Genomic DNA, 22,462 nt, shown 5'->3' with positions numbered 1-22,462 from the left:
AATTTATTGAAAATTAAATAATCAAAATCAGCCATCACTTTTGAATTGTTGATTAACATAATTATTTAAAAAAACAAACTAATGAAATAGGGCTGGACAAAAATGATGGTACCCATAACTTAATATTTTGTTGCACAACCTTTTGAGGCAATCACTGCAATTAAACGATTTCTGTATTTGTCAATGAGCGTTCTGCAGCTGTCAACAGGTATTTTGGCCCACTCCTCATGAGCAAACAGCTCCAGTTGTCTCAGGTTTGATGGGTGTCTTCTCCAAATGGCATGTTTCAGCTCCTTCCACATATGTTCAAAGGGATTCAGATCTGGGCTCATAGAAGGCCACTTTAGAATAGTCCAACGCTTTTCTCTCAGCCATTCTTGGGTGTTTTTGGCTGTGTGTTTTGGATGGTTGTCCTGTTGGAAGACCCATGACCTGCGACTGAGACCAAGCTTTCTGACACTAGGCAGCACATTTCTCTCCAGAATGCCTTGATAGTCTTCAGATTTCATCGTACCTTGCACACTTTCAAGACACCCTGTGCCAGATGCAGCAAAGCAGCCCCAAAACATTACTGAGCCTCCTCCATGTTTCACCGTAGGGACAGTGTTCTTTTCTTCGTATGCTTGGTTTTTGAGTCTATGAACATAGAGTTGATGTGCCTTACCAAAAAGCTCCAGTTTGGTCTCATCTGTCCAAAGGACATTCTCCCAGAAGCTTTGTGGCTTGTCAACATGCATTTTTGCAAATTCCAGTCTCGCTTTTATATGAGTTTTTTTCAGCAGTGGTGTCCTCCTTGGTCGTCTCCCATGAAGTCCACTTTGGCTCAAACAACGACGAATGGTGCGATCTGACACTGATGTACCTTGGCCTTGGAGTTCACCTTTAATTTCTTTGGAGGTTGCTCTGGGCTCTTTGGATACAATTCCAACGATCCGTCTCTTCAATTTGTCATCAATTTTCCTCTTGCGGCCACGTCCAGGGAGGTTGGCTACTGTCCCGTGGGTCTTGAACTTCTGAATAATATGAGCCACTGTTGTCACAGGAACTTCAAGCTGTTTAGAGATGGTCTTATAGCCTTTACCTTTAAGATGTTTGTCTATAATTTTTTTTCGGATGTCCTGGGACAATTCTCTCCTTCGCTTTCTGTTGTCCATGTTCAGTGTGGTACACACCTTTTCACCAAACAGCAGGGTGACTACTTGTCTCCCTTTAAATAGGCAGACTGACTGATTATGAGTTTGGAAACACCTGTGATGTCAATTAAATGACACACCTGAGTTAATCATGTCACTCTGGTCAAATAGTTTTCAATCTTTTATAGAGGTACCATCATTTTTGTCCAGCCCTATTTCATTAGTTTGTTTTTTTAAATAATTATGTTAATCAACAATTCAAAAGTAATGGCTGTTTTTGATTATTTAATTTTCAATAAATTTTTATTTATTGTTACTTTTGTGAGTTTCAAGTGATTTCAGTGAGAATTGTGGGTTTTTCCTTCTTTAACTGAGGGGTACCAACAATTTTGTCCACGTGTGTATGTACTAATCCCCCATGTATGTATTTATTTTTCTCTCTTCTTTGTCTAGTCATTTTGACATCTAAAAATTGGTCAGTACAGTATAGCGATTATGATTTCAGAGTAATTGTTATTGTACAAATACTCAAAATGCATTTGAAGATGGCATTTTATTCATTAATTAAGTACCAAAGTGGTGTGTTAATTACATTTGCACTTTAATTTCTTTTTGTCTGTTCTTCCTCTAGTCTTTTTGACATATAAAAATAAGTCAATAAAATACAGCGATTCTGATTTCAGAGAAACTGTTATTGTAAAAATACTCAAAATGCATTTGAAGATGGCCTTTCATTCCTTCATTAAATTAATTAAATAATTAAAATAGTATGTGTTTGTATTTTTACAGGTATAATGTAGATTACATTACAAAAATGGTATATGACAATTCAGGAAAAAAGGTACGTTATAATCCTGTTGTATCATATATGATACAGATAATTTAACATGGTTTAACTGAAACATAAACAATGGATTACTTAGTAAATATGCATTCTTTCAATGCAGAAACTACTTATTTAAAAAAATTAGTAACAATTTAGATGTTATTGTTACCTTTATTTTTTGAAAATTAGCAATGATTTTCTTGAAAAACGTGCATGGACGATTTTATGAAAGCAGCCATTTTGAAAAGGGGCAAAATACGACTTCAGCTGCCAGTAGTGGAATGATAATTCACAAGGGGGCAGAAAACATGTCTCAGGATACATACAAAACGTTTTTAAGGAAACAACTTATCATAATGATGAGATAGAGGTCTCAGAAACTCATGTATCATATATGATACAAACGGCTTTACAGGGTTAAGACTCTGTGTCTCCACGGCTGCACTGCACATGTTTTCCAGATGTGTGCTTGGCATACATCCAGGTAGTTTTTCCTTGTCGCCCACAAATCCTGTAAGAAAGACCACAGCCAAGAATGAGCCTATCTGCTAACCTGTGTTGACGTGTAAATGAAGTAGCAGCAGCTTGATTTTGGAGGTGCTTTGATTTGTTCAGTTCATACCCAGCAGGAAATCCAGAAATCCCATGTCACGTCTGTTATTTCCTGTTTGTTTTTCTGTTTGCAGACTAAGTCCCGCTTTGTCTGATTTGCCACACCAACATGGAACGCATGAATTGATACACACACATAGTTCTAAAATAAAACTAGGTGAGCCCTCAGTAGAGGGCAGAACCACGCCCTCTGCTGCCGAAAACCCTGTCCTGCCTATTCAAATGATGCAATATGTATCAATTTTGATCATCGTACGTATCTCCCTCCCTACTTGATCTGCTGACCTGTAACTCCACAACTGAGCAGGGGATCTTAGACTGATTTTCAGTGCCAAGTTTGATTATCCTGACTTCAGCGGTTGCAGAGATATCGGACCGGACATAGCCACATACATACATACACACGTGGACAAAATTGTTGGTACCCCTCAGTTAAAGAAGGAAAAACCCACAATTCTCACTGAAATCACTTGAAACTCACAAAAGTAACAATAAATAAAAATTTATTGAAAATTAAATAATCAAAAACAGCCATTACTTTTGAATTGTTGATTAGCATAATTATTTAAAAAAACAAACTAATGAAACAGGCCTGGACAAAAATGATGGTACCTCTATAAAAGATTGAAAACTATTTGACCAGAGTGACATGATTAACTCAGGTGTGTCATTTAATTGACATCACAGGTGTTTCCAAACTCATAATCAGTCAGTCTGCCTATTTAAAGGGAGACAAGTAGTCACCCTGCTGTTTGGTGAAAAGGTGTGTACCACACTGAACATGGACAACAGAAAGCGAAGGAGAGAATTGTCCCAGGACATCCGAAAAAAAATTATAGACAAACATCTTAAAGGTAAAGGCTATAAGACCATCTCTAAACAGCTTGAAGTTCCTGTGACAACAGTGGCTCATATTATTCAGAAGTTCAAGACCCACGGGACAGTAGCCAACCTCCCTGGACGTGGCCGCAAGAGGAAAATTGATGACAAATTGAAGAGACGGATCGTTGGAATTGTATCCAAAGAGCCCAGAGCAACCTCCAAAGAAATTAAAGGTGAACTCCAAGGCCAAGGTACATCAGTGTCAGATCGCACCATTCGTCGTTGTTTGAGCCAAAGTGGACTTCATGGGAGACGACCAAGGAGGACACCACTGCTGAAAAAAACTCATAAAAAAGCGAGACTGGAATTTGCAAAAATGCATGTTGACAAGCCACAAAGCTTCTGGGAGAATGTCCTTTGGACAGATGAGACCAAACTGGAGCTTTTTGGTAAGGCACATCAACTCTATGTTCATAGACTCAAAAACCAAGCATACGAAGAAAAGAACACTGTCCCTACGGTGAAACATGGAGGAGGCTCAGTAATGTTTTGGGGCTGCTTTGCTGCGTCTGGCACAGGGTGTCTTGAAAGTGTGCAAGGTACGATGAAATCTGAAGACTATCAAGGCATTCTGGAGAGAAATGTGCTGCCTAGTGTCAGAAAGCTTGGTCTCAGTCGCAGGTCATGGGTCTTCCAACAGGACAACCATCCAAAACACACAGCCAAAAACACCCAAGAATGGCTGAGAGAAAAGCGTTGGACTATTCTAAAGTGGCCTTCTATGAGCCCAGATCTGAATCCCATTGAACATATGTGGAAGGAGCTGAAACATGCCATTTGGAGAAGACCCCCATCAAACCTGAGACAACTGGAGCTGTTTGCTCATGAGGAGTGGGCCAAAATACCTGTTGACAGCTGCAGAACGCTCATTGACAAATACAGAAATCGTTTAATTGCAGTGATTGCCTCAAAAGGTTGTGCAACAAAATATTAAGTTATGGGTGCCATCATTTTTGTCCAGCCCTATTTCATTAGTTTGTTTTTTTAATAATTATGTTAATCAACAATTCAAAAGTGATGGCTGATTTTGATTATTTAATTTTCAATAAATTTTTATTTATTGTTACTTTTGTGAGTTTCAAGTGATTTCAGTGAGAATTGTGGGTTTTTCCTTCTTTAACTGAGGGGTACCAACAATTTTGTCCACGTGTGTACATACATACTTACTTACCCAGCCAGATACCGCACCGAATGCAATAACCCTGCCGAGGTACCCGTCGGGCGTGGTTAACTACGTATTTGTTAGCCTTTTTACCCCCTTGACGCCTATTGCTGCGAATACTAAAATAGCCAGACCTACAGAGTACAAAAATGTGCTACTATCCAAATATTTCAAGAGCTCACTGCATGGGAACATACTATAGTAAAATGCAACAACACAAATTCATTGTTAAACTAATATTCTGCCTCTATAATCATGATTGTGATGGTCACTGTGTCTGATTAGGCTCTGCACAAGAGTTTCCGATGAAGACTTAACACGCCCTCAAACAGACTGCAGCCGAAATAGCGTATCCATTCCACCAATGCCAGTTTGTGCATATTCAGTAACGTACCTCGGAGCCTTTTGCAAGCTCCGGTTTCTCGTAGGACCGATCAGAGTGGGACCTAATTATTAAATATCTGTAATTATTATTATATATCTGTTCTATGTGTAATAGATAAATTAACAATCTCCACTTATTTTAGAATCAGCTGGAAAGCAAAACCCACAAAAATGTTTTTTATTTAACTGTAAATAAATTCAGGCGTCAAGGAGTTAACATTGTGTATCTCTGTGGGAAATATTGTGTTTATGCCAGAGAACCAGAAACAGCGAAGGGAGGTTGGAAAGCATCTGGAATAAGTCCTGCCTTATTTCTTGACACCAGTTAACTGTTTATTCTACATTCTCTGTTTAGTGCCGCTGTATTTTAAGTGAGTAAATAAACTGCAGAGACATGACATTAACGCTCTCTGACTGCGTTTACTTTGTAGCCCTGCTTGATCATGGCCCAGTGGATACACATGTACCAGATGCTGCAGTGTCTGCCTGATGAGACAGTCAACAGCCTTTATCCTCCATCCACCTTCCCCATCGAAGTCCGACATTATGGAGCTGATTGGATCGAGAGCCAAAGATGGTAGGAGACGAGCGCACGCACATACTGTACTTAAAAACATACAGTACCAGTCAAAAGTTTGGATACAACTTCTCATTCAATGCTTTTTATTTATTTGTATTATTTTCTTCATTGTAGATTAATACTGAAGGTTAACACTTTTGTGTTTACAACATAAAACCATGTATTTTATAGCTTTGATGTCTTCAGTATTAATCTACAATGTAGAAAATAACTGCATAAAAACATAGCATGAGAACGTGTGTCCAAACTTTTGACTGGTAATGCACATGCACGTGCTTCCATATAGTTCTGCATGTTGTTCCTTGTAGCATATTGCAACATCTTGCAGGTGCATGGCCTTGTACGTGTGGATCTATAGCTATGTATAGGTGTGGACATTTATGTGTGTGTGTGTGTTCACAGGGAGGACTTTTCTCTGGAAAAGATGGATCAGGAGAGCAAGGCTCAGACTCTCCTGGAACAAACCGTCAGCATGCTGCAGACAATCGCTCAGCAGAAAACCGACGTAGTGGAGAGGATGAAGCTGATGCAGATCAGCAGGAACATGGTAGGAGGACTGCATTAATCACAAGCTCTCAGAATGGGATTTGTGTTCCTCCCCGCATCCCTGAGGAGATGCTAAAAGACAGTGATTCAGTCTCAGTCTCCATCACAAGACCTAAACCCTCATAGACTTAACTGACTTATTGTCAATTCAGAAGTGCTCCAGATGGTGGAAAAAGAAGGAACTGGACTCACTGTCTTGACAGCACATGTTACTTAGAGACAGCACTTCATCTTTAAAAAATTAATATATTTAGACTCAGATCAGTCGATCACTCTCTATTTATGACATAATGTTTCTGCATTTTAGCAAACTACCAGAAATCAGATGTTAGGGAATTCTGTTGAGGGACGAATGAGGAGGCAGATTCAGAGACGCTCTGGAAACTCAGATGGCTTATGTTGAGAATAATGTTTACTGATATCAGGAGAAGTGATACGAGCAACACAGCAATGTGAGCACATATAAGGAGTTCTACTTAGATTACAAATATGGAGACAGCTTATCTGCTCAGGAACACCAAACTAAACAACATGTAATCTTAACCAAGTCATGTTTTTCCTACAGCAGTTCCCCCTCTCTCATATATCTTCTTTTGCAGCATCTGCCTTTCTCAGGGTCATATTAGGAACAGAGAGGGCCTGGATGTGCTCCCAGTGTCAGTTTGGGAGAAGCAAATAGGAACAGAGGTCAAAGGTGATCACACACAGGATAATTTGAGGGGACCTATAGGATCTACAACTTGATTTAAGGTGACTGTAATTGACAGATGCAACCTGCATGATATCTTGGGATGTCTTCAGCTAACAGGAAATACCTCAATAAGGGGAAACAGAGTCATTTCCCTTCACATCAGGACAGCCTTGAACATCTGTAAAAAAAAAAAAAATGGACGTTTGCCTGAAAATACAAACAGTTCTACTTCTATGGAATAAAAGACAGTGAGCAGCCAGACGTTGCTGCTCACAGATGAACTTCCAAGTGGATCTTCTTCCCTCCATTCTTCATGCTTGATTTATGTACACTTTGTGGGGACAGGCACAGTCATGTTTATGCATCTCCAACAACACTGTAAACTATGGGCAAGTCCCAGAGGAAAATATGCATTAGAGCAATGAGGCACTTAATGATTTGGCAGTTTTAAGTTCACTTTAAGTAGGAATTTGCGTGAGTCCATGAGTTTGGATACTGGGATTGAGCCAGTGTCGCTTTGCAGCTCTAGAGCAGCTTACATTCAGTTTCTTAGCAGGTTTAACTAACAGAGACAACGGACAAAGCAGAGGACAAAAGGCTTTTTGTTTTTTTTTGTAAAATGGGAAGTATTGTGTTTCTCATGAGAAATGTGTTTGTGGGACTGTAGCTGTGGGTGAGAAGTGCCCACAACTTCCTTTAGGTTATTTCTTGTGAACTTCAAGCAATTCTTCCTCACATTTTTTCACCACCGTTGGCTCCTTCTTACTGCGGTTGAAAATCTTGCACCTCTGATGGAAACTGCACATGGTTCGAAGAGGCTGCTAAGAAAATTCAGATTCTTTGATTATTTGTTTAACCCCTTAGTCCCTACGGCCCCCGCCGGCGGGGGCTGTAGGGACTAAGAGTAGGTGCCTCACAAACAGGGCTCAGGGACTAAGGGGTTAATTTAAAAAAAAAGGGGTAAAAACCTGGAATCAGCATGTTCAACATTTATCCAAGTGCCCACAGATGTTAACAATACTGGAGAAAAATGGTGACTCTTCATGCTACACATATTTTACTACTTACATACATCCATACATGTGTGCTATTTGCCTGCAGTTCAGCTGAGTTCTGCAGAATTTTTATGACACAAATGTTTGTGACATCTGTCGGTGATTTCTTCCCGTTTGTGCTGAGAAGCGCAGAACCTTTAGTTTTTCTATAGAATCCGTTTAGAAGAAGCTGTTTTGGGCACATTTTCAAATGAAACGTGTAACAAATCGATTTTGGTTAAATATGTGGGCCGGTAGCCGCTTGTGGGGAATGTCAATCATTGTTCCAGTTCCAAAGAAAGGCAACCTTCCTATATGTGACGACTGCAGGGGTATCAGCCTTACCCAGATTGATGCCAAGATCTAAAATCAGATGATCCTCAACAGAATTAGACCAGTCATTGACGACCTACTCCGCCCGGATCAAAATGGATTTAGGAAATCTTGCTCAACTACTGTGCACATCCTAGATCTTAGAAGAATTGTTGAGGAGATATTAAACCACAAGACAGAAGCAAATCTGGTTGTCATTGATTTCAAGAAGGCATTGACTCAACTGACGGAAACAAAATGTTCCAAATTCTACTGGCATATGGAATCCATCTTCCTGTTGTTGAAGCAATCAAAGTTATGTGTGTCAACACTTCTGCGATAGTCAACACTCCTGTGGGCAACACAGATATCTTCTCTATAGACACTGGAATACTCCAAGGAGACCCTCAGACTCGGAGGAATGCAATCTTGCCCTCGATGGTCTGACCCTAAAGTGTCGTCAAAGTAGAAGACACCCTGAAGAAGTCCTCCCAGAACTTGCATTCACAGATGACTTCGCCTTCCTGGAAAACACTCTCAGTGAAGCAGAAGACCTTCTGAATCAGGTAGAGCGAGACACAAGACAGATTGGACTCTTCCTGAAGTTTATGCACCTTAACCCAACACCTGAGGAGACATTGCATGCAATAGATGGGTCAGAAAGTGAAAAAAGTTGATGATTTTCTATATCTTGGTGGCTTCACCAACACAGCACATAATATAGAAACAAAACTGGTAAAGGTTGGGGAGAATTAAACTCTTTGTCAAAAATATGGGGATATATCTCCAATTAAAACGACACCAAAATGAAAATATTCAAGACGTCGGTGGAATCCATCTTGCTCGATGGATCTGACTTCTGGTCGATAACAAAGACACCCTCAAAAAGAATTGATTGGACTTCTGCTAGAATGCTCCGGATGGTACAAAGCATTCCTGGAAATCACGCCTCATCAACAAGTCACTATATGGTCCACATCCATGCTTGTTAACCATCGTTAGGCAACATACACTAGCCCTGGATGTACTATCAGAACATTAGGGAGGTCCTAGAAGAAGACACTGGTCTGTAAGGCAAAGAACTTTTGACTGCAATGCCAGACAGAGGGAGCTGGATGAAGAACTTTATTCATGTCACTGATTCCGTTGGATGCAGTTGACTAACTGACTTATTAAATACTCTGATTTTAATATTAAATTGGGTCACTTTTTTCAAGGGAACCACAGCTGAAAGTTGGAAAGTTGGAAAGTTCTACAATTCCTCCATAAATAAATGAATAAATGGTGTAATTTTGAATTGTGCCAACCTGCTGTAACATCATTTTAGGCTAGGAATGGATTTTTGTGTGACATCGACTGAATAAATGTTTGCATACTAGCAGCTGCACGGTGGTTTTATGCAGTTTTGATGTGACGCGTGCTTCTTTTACAGGCGATGTTTCAGCCGCAGCCTCTGCAGTTTGTAGTAATGGTCAGAGACATCCTCAGGAAGGAAAGGGTTCTGATCAGTGCGGTAAGATTGTTTTAACATCCCATCTACGCTTAACCAAAGCCTTAATCGTAATAAGTTGTATTTCCTGTCACTATTGTCACTGTGTCATTACAAACACACAGATTAACAGGAAAATGTTGCAACTCTGTCGTCAGATTTACCAGCAGCACTCTGAAATCTGTCCTTTGGTGATCCAAGTAGGAAACAGTGTTCAAAGTTTGTCAGTATGTGAGTTTATAGTTATATTTCTGGTATATCTAAAAGTTTCTATGTCAGATTTAATGACATAAAACAAGACAGTCATTGTTTTGTTGTTGTAAAAACAAATCGAGATGACTAAAACTAAGCAAACATGTTATGAAAAGGCTAAAATGAACTCTGAAGTCCTACAAATCAGAGCACTCTTGAATGTGCCAGTAGCAATAGGTTTGTAACAGTTCTGGCTGACAGTTGCATTGCCAGTGATAACTCAGCATTTTTAAGGTTCATAAAGAACCCTGATCTACTGCCTTCAGTTCATTGAGCAAGTGTTTCCACTTTCAGTTTTTAATCTTTTCCATTCTTCACTGAAATGATCTGCCTGAAACACGCTGGTTTAAAAGAATGCTTGGTACAAAGACAGTTGGAGTTATTACTCAGCCCAGCAAGAACACGACACGTGACTTACGTTTCCCCTAGATCAGGGGTCGGCAACCCGCGGCTCCGGAGCCGCATGCGTCTCTTTCAGCCCTCTGTTGTGGCTCCCTGTAACTTTGGAAAAGAAATTGTTCTGCCTTTCAGGCGCGTTTAATGTAGAGAATTTTATTGTGAAATTACCGCTCTTATTTTGACGTGTCACTCCACCGGATGTGCTGCTGGTTTTTCCCCTGGGACACGAGAGCGCAATGCTAACATTACGTAACATATGAGGTCCAAGAGCAAAAATGGCATTAACCAAGTAAGATAAATATTAGTGGAAGGACACAATTAAAAAAATGAATCTATCTAATTAGAGGCTTTGTAATTAATTAATCACGACTGATTAACAAGGGCATAGAGGTACAAAAAAAAAAAAAAGCGATATATCCAGTGTTATCTTCATTTGAAATGCCAAAAGGATTTTGCGGCTCCCGGTGTTTTCTTTTCTGTGGGGAACGGGTCGAAATGGCTCTTTGAGTGTTAAAGGTTGCCGACCCCTGCCCGAGATGATCGTCTTTTAGCAGAAACCTTGTTAGAATCAAAAGTGCAGAAACAGAAGCTGCTGATGCCTAATTCCACATACGTTAAATGGTTTTATTTGGAGGGGAAAAGTGAACAAATGAAATCTTACAAAATGGTCACCATCCTGTTTACATCCTTTAAGCCCCAAATCATGGGAAGCATAGTTTAAAACTTGGTTGGGGAGGCTTTTGAGGGTTGTACATGTACATACTTAGTCATGTTTATTTGTTTTCTGAATCATTTCAACAATTCATAAACCAATTTTTGAACCAGAACTGATGTCTTGTGAGTGTGTTTAATGCAGTTTTGTGTCTGCAGAACAACGCTCCGCAGTACCAGATGTACCCGAGCAGAGACAACATGCAGGACGTGGAGCATCTGGGTGTGAAGGTGCTGGAGGTCCAGGAGATCCGGAAGAAGATGCATCAGCTGCAAGAAGAGCTGAACTGGGAGAGGCAGAACTATGAGAGCTTACAAGGTGACATTTATTTATCCTGTAGCTCTCCTGAGTTAAAAGCATCGTATTTAATCACTGTTTTTTCCATCACAGCGCTTCCATTTTGCAGCATCATCATCTAACACGTTTTTCTTCCCCCTGTAGCTCTTCTGGTGTCACATCAGAATGTGTACATATCCACATGGAAACTTACCATGCCTGGTATATTTTCTTATACTAGGGGTGTTAAACATGTGGCCCGCGGGCCAAAACCCTCCCATCAGAGGGTCAGATCTGGCCCGCGGGATGTGAAAATCAAAAGACATTACCTGCAAATTGTAAATTTGTAAAACTATAAATTTAAAATATTTCTTCATCATGACAAGTTGTTTTGATCATAAAGTAAAATACTAGATTGCTCGTTGTTCTTTTGTCACTTTGTGTCTCATTTTTGTAAAATTTTGTCTTGCTTTTGTTGTTTTTTGTGGTTTTTTGTCTGGCTTTTGTCGTTTGTCTCCCATTTTTGTCGTTTTGTGTTTCCTTGTTGTCTCCCTTGTGTTTTTGTCTTATTTTTGTCATTCTGTGTTTTACTTTAGTTATTTTTTGTGTATCGTTTTGTGTTTTATTTTATCTCGCTTGTGCTGTTTTGTTTCTCGCTTTTGTCATTTTCGTCTTGTTTGTGTCGTTTGTCTTATTTTTAATTCAATTTTTGCCGTTTGTCCATTTTTTTGTCGCTTTGCAACTTTTTTGTCTAATTTTTTTGTCTCTTTCTTTGTTTTGTTTTGTGTCGTTTGTCTCATTTTTTGTCGTTTTGTGTCTCATTTGTGTCATATTTTGTCCTGTTTTTTGTCTGACTTTTGTTGTTTTGATCATAAAGTAAAATACTGTATCATTTACTTCCAGATACCTGTGTCTACATGTTGTGTTCTTGTGTAGACACTCTGTGATCTGTAAGTTGTAATGTGTAAATGACAGACTGAGGGATAATGTTGCTGAAATTGAATTTATTTTTCTAAAGAAATTTCAGGTTGTTCATAATGTTTTATAAAAAGATAATTCCTTAAATCTGAACATTGTTACACTAAAACAAAGTAAAAAATTTGCAGTTGTTGTTATTTGTAGAGTACTATGCTGTGATTTTACTGATCCGGATCACTAGAGATCAAACTGGGCTGAATGTGGCACCCCTGTGTTATACCATATATTGTTTATCTTACCTTACCTTACATGCACACAGACACCCTCATGCACACATACAGGGTGAACACAGATTCCTTCAGTATCACGCTGCGAACACTCTGCCAACACTCACAGTGACGAAACAGCGGCTTACATAAGACCCGTACCACCAACGGAATTTTCAGATGTTTTAGTTCCTCTTTTTAAAAGAATAAATCATTGTTTACTCTTCTTTCTTTCTGTTTAGTTTTCTCAGTTTTTTTCAACCATTTCTTTTTCATTTATTTGGTGTTTTAGAAACCTACACAAGGGATGATTTAGCTGAATTCAGGACTGTATCACTCCATGCTTACTACAGTGTCACATGCAGCATTTTTCAGATGCACTTTGGGAACTGGTGCAGTTTTCACTATTCTCCCTCATGTCAAATACTGTAAATATGGCTTCATTGCTTTTTTTGTTGTTGGAGAATCCCTCATTTTACTCAGTATTTATGTATTAATGGTGAGCTCCACTGTTTAGAAATAGAAGAAATAGATATGTGTGTAGTATTAGAGGATCAACGAAGAAGATGCCTGTTTCGATGTGATGTTCTTTATTTCCTTACCACGCTTGTTCTATTTTGTGTATCTTTGCTTTTCATCTCTCTGTCTGGCCTTGTGTATCCTGGATGTTTTGCTGAAATGCTGTTCAGTCAAACCTGTTTTATTGGTCAGAGTTTTATAACATGTTTTATTCCCCTGTGTTAACTTTTAGGATATTTACATTCCTGTAAATCATCCAGTAAATAAACAAACCAGTTGTTCATGTGTTTATTTATCCCTCTGCTGCACTGAGACCTTTTGACTATTTAAGGCAAAGTGGTAGTACAGAAAGGACTCAACTTATTGTGTATCTTGGTGTTTTAACAGGACCATTCCAGCAGAATGGACTGGATTCAGCACGACCAGAAATCCAGAAGCTCCAGAACCACATCCAGCAGCTGGAGTTCAATGTGAACTCGATGGCCACGGTGAGCGAGCGGCTACAGCTTTCAGTGCAAACTTTAATGGCACCTAAGGGGCTCGACACACGGGAAGCGACAGTTGAGGGGGGAATGCGAAAGTCATCGCAACAGGAGATAGATTCAACACACGGTGCGCGATACTTGGCAGCGGCAGGCGACGGCGACACACGGCGCGCTGTGCAAAAGCACAGATAGCTTGTCTCCCTCACTTCTGATCGGCTGTGAAATTGGAGGGATTTTTTACATTTTCAAAGATTTTCATGACAGAAAAGCATAAAGATGATGAGCCAGAAGATATTGCTTGATTTAGCTGAAATTTTACTATTGACATTGGCTTATAAAAGTTTACCCTGGCACCAACCAACTCCCATGCAGCAGCTTTTTTATTCATATAACGATAGTCATTAAGGGAAGGATCATAAAGACTCGGGAAGTCAATTGCAATGTTGAAAAAGGGCTGAAAACAATTGTTGAAAACCGGAGCGGACCATTAATGTATCGGAGCAGACTGCACTGTGTAACATGCTGTAAGCTCATTGGTCAGTGAGTGAAACTCTCGCTGATTGGACGACAGCGACAAAAGTTGAACATTTTTCAACTTTCTTGTATCGCGTCGCAAGCCAGCGGGTGCTCGTCTACGTGGACGCGCGCGAAATTTCACATGCACGAATGTCGCAGTCGCGTTGTTGGGAGGGGGAAAGCGATGTTCGTCTCGTCGCACAGCAGCCATAGAAAATGAATGGAGCGCGACTGTTGTCGCTTCCCGTGTGTCGAGCCCCTAAGTCAGTTATTTTCATGTAAAGTTCTGAAGACATAATTGTTGCACATCATCCCTCACCGTAGACATATACCAAACGCATTTACCCCACAAATGAGCTTGATGTTGTTCAGTTCTACTTTTCGAGTTGCTGGATTTTACTTCACCCTCTGAACCCCAAAACCCATCCATAATCATCTAAATTACACCATTTATCAAAGATGGAAACTGTAAAAACACAGAGAACTTTTGTTTTTACTTTCCGATGGGCTTCGAATTACTCATCTATGAGGTGCTGGAAACCTAACAAAATCTAATCAGAAAATCTGGATATTTCATCAAAAATCACCTTTTTCTGCTTGCCCCATTTAAAAAAATTGCCAAAAATAAGTCGCCTATAAGAACCAAATTCTGTAAAGCATAAAAAATGATGTGCTGCAGGCTGTGTTTACACTGTGAAAACAAATTCAAAATGGAAAATATCTATTGTATGTAGAGTCAGACCTTTTATTCCCAGTGTTGGGGTCAAATGATAAAATGTTAATTCTTATAACTTTTCCTCTTTTCTATTTTTATGATCAGTGGCATTATAACTGTGTCAGACTGAACAGTTTATATTGACTTTTATTGCAGTGAAAATCAGACCACAGTGAGTTAAAATGGGACAAATAAACAACTGACGTGGTCAGCTTATTTAAATGTGTCTCTGAGCTGTTTTATGTACGAATACTAGCTGTAGCATTTTCTATACTTTACTGTTTTGATAACTAGTTAATTGTTTTCAGTAAATAATCAAATTATGATGGCAAAAATGAGCAGATTTTTTTTTTCCAGTCAACTTTAATTCCATTAGTTTTGTATGAAATCGTGTTTGTCGTGATGATCCTGTGGTGTGTTTGTGTGAGGTTCATTGTTGTGTTTGACCATGTGTTTTGGTGTAATGTGTTTGGATGTTGGGTGTTGTAGAAGCGTTTCCAGCTGCTGAAGGACTGCGTGGACTGTTTGGACCTCTGTCAGAGCCGACTCATCACCCGGCTGAAGGACTGGAGGTGGGAGCAGCACAAGGCAGCCATCGGACATCCCTTCGATGACAACCTCATCCCCCTGCAGAACTGGTGAGATGCACTGCGCGCTGCTTTATCGTTTTTAGAATGACTTAAATAAAGATTGCACTCACATTTGAGCCAGTTGGGGGTGTTTCTTTTGCTGCTGTCACATTTTTAGTCATTGTAGGTTCATTTTTCACTCCAATATAAAGTCATGTATTCTCAGAATAATAGCTTGGGTCTTCTCTGTTCTGCTCTGTGATTGTGTTCACACATTTTAAACAGCTGGCTTTTTTGTGATACATTACAAAAATGTCTCAAAATTTGTCAAAAACGATGTAAAACATGTCCTAAATGACTCAAAAAATTGTCAAAATTACTCAAAAAATGCTCAATATCACAAAAATGTGTCCAAAAATGATTTGAAACTTCTACAAAATGACCCAAAATGGTTCCCAAATAACTTCAAGCACGTCCTAAATTGCTCAGAAATGGTCAAAATACTGTAAAACTCGTCCAAAATACCTTAAAACATGTCCTGAATGACTCAAAAATGGTTATAAATACTTGTAAATGTCCAGAATAACCTAAAACTTATCTTAATTTACTCAAAAATTGTCGAAATTGATTTAATACATGTCCTATATGACTGAAAAATTGTCAAAATTACTCAAAAAAAATGCTCAATATCACTTAAAATGTGTCTTTTTCTTCACTGGCCTGTCAAATAAAGCCAAAAAATAACTTTAAAAAAAGCTAGCCATGGCTAGTTTTCAAAACTCACACATTTTACAGTCGAGTATTTGTGCTAAATGATGATAAATCCATTTCTTGGAATGCTTTTTACCACTAACAGCCAAAGAACCATATATAGTGATGTCACTGACCTTGAATTTCAACATGAAAATGTAAAATTTTTAAAAATGTCACAAAAGTAAAAAAAAAGTCTTATGTCCGCCAATGACACTCTGGGGTTGAAATTTTGAATTTCCAAATATTTCAGTGAGTGCCTTTTAAAGGATTAAGCTTGAAGATTGAGGACTTAAGTCATTCTTGGGCAAACACATGGTACTGAAATGATCGACTCTAATGTTTTTTTGTGTTTTCCTGGTTTGGCTAATTGTGTCTTTCTTTATAAACTAGGTGTGAGCAGCTGCTTGGGATGAACGGGAACCTGAGACAAGAGCTGATGTTGATCGGGGAACGGACCTTAGACCTCCAGGAAAGACTGGGCCAGCTTCTGCAGGTCCTGATTCAGAGGTAGTGCAGTCACAGTCACATCTTCCTTTTTACGTTGTAAGAGAAACCGAATCTGTGCAACTCAAACTGCAGCATACTAAGCAGGAGGCACTTTTCCTAATTGATGGAACTTCCGCCTCTTTCAGCTCTCTTGTAGTGGACAAGCAGCCCCCTCAGGTCATTAAGACTCAGTCGAAGTTCTCCACGACTGTGCGATATCTGCTGGGGGAGAAAGTAGCTCCCGGGAAGCCTGTGGTGCTGAAGGCGCAAATCATTAATGAGCTGCAGGCCAGAAACCTGGGCAGCGTACCAGGGTGAGTCACTCATCCTGCACCACATGGAGGGCTGCACGCTGGCAGGGAGGAGGAAGGAACAGTGCACATTGCTAAGACTCTAACTCACTGATTTTAATTAGTTTTCGTGGTATTAAGCAGTTTCTATGCGTCTATTCCGGTAACAGCCACAGTTGGAGGTAGTGTTTGTCCAACCATCCCAACGTAAGAGGAGTGTTTGGAAGTCATTTAATCAGATTTGACACAAACATCCACTCAGAGTCCAGGGAGAATTCACTAGAATTTATTGCAGAGATCACTGTGACCTTGCAAGACATGTTTTTAGACCATAACTCAAGAGTTTATATTGCAATTATGACTAAATATGACTCAAATAATAGAATACAATGACAGAAGGTGAGCAGACTCATTCACTGTGGCATCATAATGTTCTATAAAAATGCTTTCCCTGCCGTTGTTCAACACCACAGCTCAGGAACAGAAGGAGAGATTGTGACCATATTTCACAATTGATCGGACACTGAATTGATGATACTAATTTTGGGTGTCCGCCTTGAAACTGTGGTGATCGTTTTCCACATTTTAGGATTTGCAGCTTCTTTGCAACAGCCTCTACATTTCAGTGTCACAGCTCCAACTTTGCGTTCTGTCAAAATCAGCGTTTGTCGCCAAGAACATACAGGGAACGTGACTCTTTCTTTTGTTTCTGTCAGTGGACTTGCCATAGATATATGATGTCAGTCTGGACAGTCATGGATGCAAACTGCAACTTGTGCAGCTTGACTGGTTTACAGAGATGCCAAAGAATTCTATAGGAGCTGATGTATGGGTGATAATTTAGAGAGCAAACCTGCACTTCAAAACACAAAATTATTACAGTGTTTACTACGTCACAATAAACTGAAACGCAGATAATGTCAAACATGCAGTTGATTTAGTTAGTAAAACTGTCATTTACACACTTAGGCCAAAAGTCAGAGCAAGCTTAACTGTACAGTTACTATCCTAAACTCACATTAGATCTGTGTTATGTCACTCCGTCTGGCTATTGAACAGCAAAAGATCTGAGTTTGTTGTGGTTGTTTGAAGGCAACACGTTGAAGTGAGCTTTTAATGATTTTTGTTCTGACAAGATTAATAAAAGACACAGAACTTCTTCATTCTAGGACATTTCTGCTATTTAAACTGGCTTTTTATTACAAATACAGGGGGTCCTTCACTTACGCCGGAGTTCTATTCCTACAGTGGGACGTAGTCGATTTTCACCGGAAGTCGGAACTGCAGTGAAAATGTAAACCAAGCCGTTCCGTGCATCACGATATCAATCAGTTTACAGTATTTGTACAACTACAGTAACAACAAACAGTCAGTAGCTCACACTGAAGCACAACTCGGCAGGAAAATACCGACGAGAATGTAAACTGTCAGTCTGACTTACACTTGGGAGCCATAATAAAGTCAGCAAATGTAGCATAATCCAATGTGAACAAAGCCACGCGACTACTGTATTTACAGCATTCATCTGCTCTGCTCGCCAGCTAGTTCCACTGAACCAGTTCAGACGTATTGACGAAACGCGGTACGTTAGACCGAGGACCGGAATTAATTCTGACATAACGGCGAAACAACGTAAGTCGAGGACGACGTAAACCGAGGACCTCCTGCACAAATGAGAATTGTTCGATCTTGTGTTGCTTAGTGTCTCGTAAATTGTCGCGTCAGTAAATCAGATCTAGGTTAACACACTGACACTGACTCTGCAGGGATAATGTTGGGGAGCTGATCAACAACTCGGCCATCCTTGAACACAACACAGCCAGCAAGAGCACATGTGCCACCTTCAGAAACATGGTAGGTCATGTCTTCATTGACTGCCCCGTGTTCGATGATTGCTCTGCCTTTGTAACTCATTTAAACTCTTATTTTCATTCAACAGTCCATCAAGAAAATCAAGAGAGCAGACAGGAAAGGATCAGAGTCTGTGACCGAGGAGAAATTTGCCCTTCTGTTCTCCACAGAGATCACCATCACAGGCTGCGACACTCCTTACAGGATACAGGTCCGGGATGCCATTGTTATGCGTGATTTGAACTGTTTTTGTACATCCTGTTCCTCAGAATGAATCTTGATGATGGACATATGTTCTTTATTGTTTTACATTACATTGAGCACAGTTGCATTTGACCTCCTGGCATTTTATTAGTCAGCTTTCCTGTGCTTAATTGTTGTGATTCAAAATAAACATTCTCAGTGGGAACGGAGCTTCAGCAAACGTAACATGATGTCCTTGATCTTAGATGATCTCTCAGCCGGTGGTCGTCATCGTTCACGGCAGCCAAGACAACAACGCTGTGGCCACCATCATATGGGACTGTGCATTTTCTGAACGAGTAAGTTTAAAATGATTATTTCCTTTACCTGGAAAACGTACACTAATGTGCACACAAGCTCTGTAGACTTGGACAAGCGTCCTGTTTGTTGGGCTTTTTGCTTGAAACGAACCCAGTCTGAAGTCGACATCAGCGACTGTAGTGGATTTCTGCTTCATCTTCCTCTCACATCTTTGTAAAAGCGTATCAGTGTTGAGCCTTTTTGTCGTTGCCATCAGGACAGAGTTCCCTTCGTGGTGCCGGAGCGTGTGCCCTGGAGGATGATGTACAGCACCCTCAACAGTAAATTTACCTCTGAGGTACAGACGCAACATAATCTGGACAACTACAACCAGCACTTCTTGGCCCAGAAGATATTTGACAAGCCCGACTTTGCTGAAGACTTCAGCAACATGATGGTTTCCTGGGGCCAGTTTAATAAGGTACACATAAATCCTCTTGCACAGACTTTCGCTGACTGACGTACAAATCTGACGGTGCGTTTCGACCTCACAGGAGGTGCTCCCGGGGCGACCCTTCACTTTCTGGCAGTGGTTTGAGGGAGTGATGGAACTAACCAAGAAACACCTGAAGACCTACTGGAGCGAAGGGTGAAAAGATCCCGCTGATGTTTCAGGAGTTAATGTTTAGCAGCTTGTGAGAGTCTGATTTAATGACAAGTGTTTTTAATGTTTTGTTCCACCAGGCTGATATTCGGTTTCATTGGGAAGCAACATCTGCACCTGATTCTCAAAGACAGGCCCAATGGGACGTTCCTTCTTCGCTTTAGTGACTCTGAGATAGGAGGCATCACCATCGCTTATGTGTCTGCTACTGAAAGTAAGTGTTGGTGTGGCACCAGTTAGAGTTGGATTAAGTTTAGCTACATTTTTTGATATAAATTCTTCTTTTTCTTCTTTGGACTGTGATGATGTGAAGGGACACCCAGGAAAACCAGTGTTGACGTCATCTAGAGGGAAATTACACAGCCTGCCTTTTGTTTCTGTTTGTCAGTGGACTTAAACACACGACGTCATCTTGTGCCTACATTTAAACAGTATTTTTTATCGTAACATCACTGAAATAGATTTTGACATTATGTCTTTTAATGGACTTGTTACATTGTTGGACAGATACTGTTTTAACCATCTGAACCCCGAACAACAAAATTATCCCATTTAAAAATGAAATAATAGCTTGACTTTCTGACAGTCCTTTAACTACTCATCTGTGACATGCTGTTCACCTGGAAAAACATCCAATTCCAAGCTTTTCATTGGGAGACGTAATTAAAATCACCTAATTCTACAGAAATTGCTAAAAACATTTACAATACCCACTTTTTGTAAAACAAATAAAAATGTTGCACTCATCGGTGCCACCATGAAGCCTTTAATGACTCAGCTGCGATCAACAGTCACATGACAGAAAATTAGGAACGTTTTGGCTGCAATTAGAGGAGACAAGTATGGAAACTAATTCAAAAAGTAAGAAGCTGTGGGGCAATACAGCTTTTTCAAATATTGCTAACACGGGTGGACATTTGGAAAAACGTTGTACCTTTTAATATACAGCTGTACCATTTTTTAAATAATAAATAAACAATACAACAACAACAATTTAAACGACGACAAATTCAACAACAACAATTTCAGTAGTACATTTCCACTGATTTGTGGCACTTTAACTATGATATGCTGCACAGAACACACATTTCAGTCTCTCTACTCCTAGACATGGTTGTGCTGTTTCCAGAGAGGTTCAGGACTTCACATTGTGGTGAAAAATGAGCCCACAGGGAGTAAAAACGTCACAGGAGCAAAACTCGCCCAGCTTGGGGTTCAAAGGTTTAAAGGGAGGGGGATACATTTTAGATTTAGAACTTTTGGAAATGGCTCTAATCAATAGGCATTGATATTATGATTGATATTAGAAATACCAATTTATTTTCTATATTTTCTAGCCCTTCATAGTGCTAGTATCACACATGGTAGTAAAAAAATAGTAATCCTAATAAGAGTAGCAACAATATGTCATCAGCAGTCTTGCTCTTCTCTTTTTACTGCTTTTCTTTCTTTTTTATACAAACACGGTTCTACAGATGTGCTGACAAACTTTTTTTCCTTCCAGACGGGGGACAGAAAATCCAGAACATCCAGCCTTTCACCAAGAGGGATCTTGAGATCCGTAGCCTCGGCGACCGCATCCGGGACATCAGCGGCATCACGTACCTGTATCCCGATTTTCCTAAACATGACGTTTTCAAAAAATACTACTCGGGTAATGGTCTTTGTGCGCAGTCAGCTGTATGTTCTTACGTTTAAGCTCAAACAAGCAGCTAGCAGATGCAGTTCTTTATTTTTTTTCTCCTTTTTCAAACAGAGCCTCAAGTGCCCTCCGTCTTGGGCTACATCCCTGTGTCCCTCCATACTAAAGTCGGCATGTAAGGAGCTGTTTATTACACCGAACTATGTCAGTGCAAGTAATTTTAATGAAAATATCCAGAAAGGAAACATGTTGTTTATTTGTGTGCAGGGATACCACGCTTATGGGTCCTAATATGGCTCCTCATGCTGAAAACTCTCACTTCTCTGTGTAAGTGTCACTTCTACTCATTTCTCTCATTGACTTTATTTCTTATTTAGGTTGTACTTCAGTATTCCGAGCATGGTAGCTGTGTTGTAGATGTTATTTAACAGGGGTGTCACATTCATTTTACTTTAAAACTTTGTGGACAACATTTGTCTGTCAGGTTACTCAAAACTGGAAATGCTGGCATGTCAAAGTGAATTTTATGAAAAGTTAAAAGTTTAAGCGTAGATTTAGAAAATGTTCCTGATGTCATGGCACATTACAGATGAACAAGCAAAGAGCCAATGGAAAGCTTCACATTCAATTATAGTTTATGATTTTGCAGTTTCTGGCTTTGATAAATGGTGCCATTTTCTTTCTTTCTTTCTTTCTTTCTTTCTTTCTTTCTTTCTTTCTTTCTTTCTTTCTTTCTTTCTTTCTTTAAACAACAGGTCTCTCAATCCCTCCAGGGGGTTAAACTGCATTTAAACAGTTTCATTCATTCATGTTGCGTGGTGCTGTCCTTCAATCTCTGCACATTTGACTTTGACCTGTGATCTTCTCTATGATAACCACAGGAACCTTTAGGATAGTTAACAAGTTTCAGACTTGAAGGTATCGAAGGCTCTCAAACGTTTGCTGTTATAAATTTAGAAATGTAAAGTTCGTATTTCAACTCTTTCGGTCATATTTATGCAGTGATTTGAGATAA

The 22,462-nt window shown here is 39.7% G+C and overlaps 1 protein-coding gene across 2 annotated transcripts in view; it reads left to right on the top strand.

Annotated features, from left to right (window-relative positions):
- stat6 (signal transducer and activator of transcription 6, interleukin-4 induced) overlaps positions 1 to 22,462 on the top strand; it is a 47,556-nt gene that overhangs the window by 11,954 nt on the left and 13,140 nt on the right. For both annotated transcript variants that reach the window (XM_022205216.2, XM_022205215.2), the window contains exons 2-18: positions 5,431 to 5,576; positions 5,982 to 6,126; positions 9,595 to 9,675; positions 11,173 to 11,332; positions 13,381 to 13,481; positions 15,199 to 15,347; positions 16,422 to 16,538; positions 16,664 to 16,831; positions 18,574 to 18,661; positions 18,747 to 18,869; positions 19,108 to 19,200; positions 19,419 to 19,622; positions 19,696 to 19,790; positions 19,886 to 20,019; positions 21,310 to 21,459; positions 21,562 to 21,622; positions 21,715 to 21,774. In XM_022205216.2, coding sequence (XP_022060908.1) covers positions 5,443 to 5,576; positions 5,982 to 6,126; positions 9,595 to 9,675; positions 11,173 to 11,332; positions 13,381 to 13,481; positions 15,199 to 15,347; positions 16,422 to 16,538; positions 16,664 to 16,831; positions 18,574 to 18,661; positions 18,747 to 18,869; positions 19,108 to 19,200; positions 19,419 to 19,622; positions 19,696 to 19,790; positions 19,886 to 20,019; positions 21,310 to 21,459; positions 21,562 to 21,622; positions 21,715 to 21,774 — 2,063 coding nt within the window. In that variant the 5' untranslated portion in view covers positions 5,431 to 5,442. The remainder of the gene's footprint in view (positions 1 to 5,430; positions 5,577 to 5,981; positions 6,127 to 9,594; positions 9,676 to 11,172; positions 11,333 to 13,380; positions 13,482 to 15,198; positions 15,348 to 16,421; positions 16,539 to 16,663; positions 16,832 to 18,573; positions 18,662 to 18,746; positions 18,870 to 19,107; positions 19,201 to 19,418; positions 19,623 to 19,695; positions 19,791 to 19,885; positions 20,020 to 21,309; positions 21,460 to 21,561; positions 21,623 to 21,714; positions 21,775 to 22,462) is intronic.

Source organism: Acanthochromis polyacanthus, chromosome 6 (assembly GCF_021347895.1).
Source record: "Acanthochromis polyacanthus isolate Apoly-LR-REF ecotype Palm Island chromosome 6, KAUST_Apoly_ChrSc, whole genome shotgun sequence".
In the NCBI taxonomy this organism is placed as follows: domain Eukaryota; kingdom Metazoa; phylum Chordata; class Actinopteri; family Pomacentridae; genus Acanthochromis; species Acanthochromis polyacanthus.
Note: the sequence above shows the minus strand (reverse complement) of the source record. Positions and strands in the feature narration are given on the sequence as shown.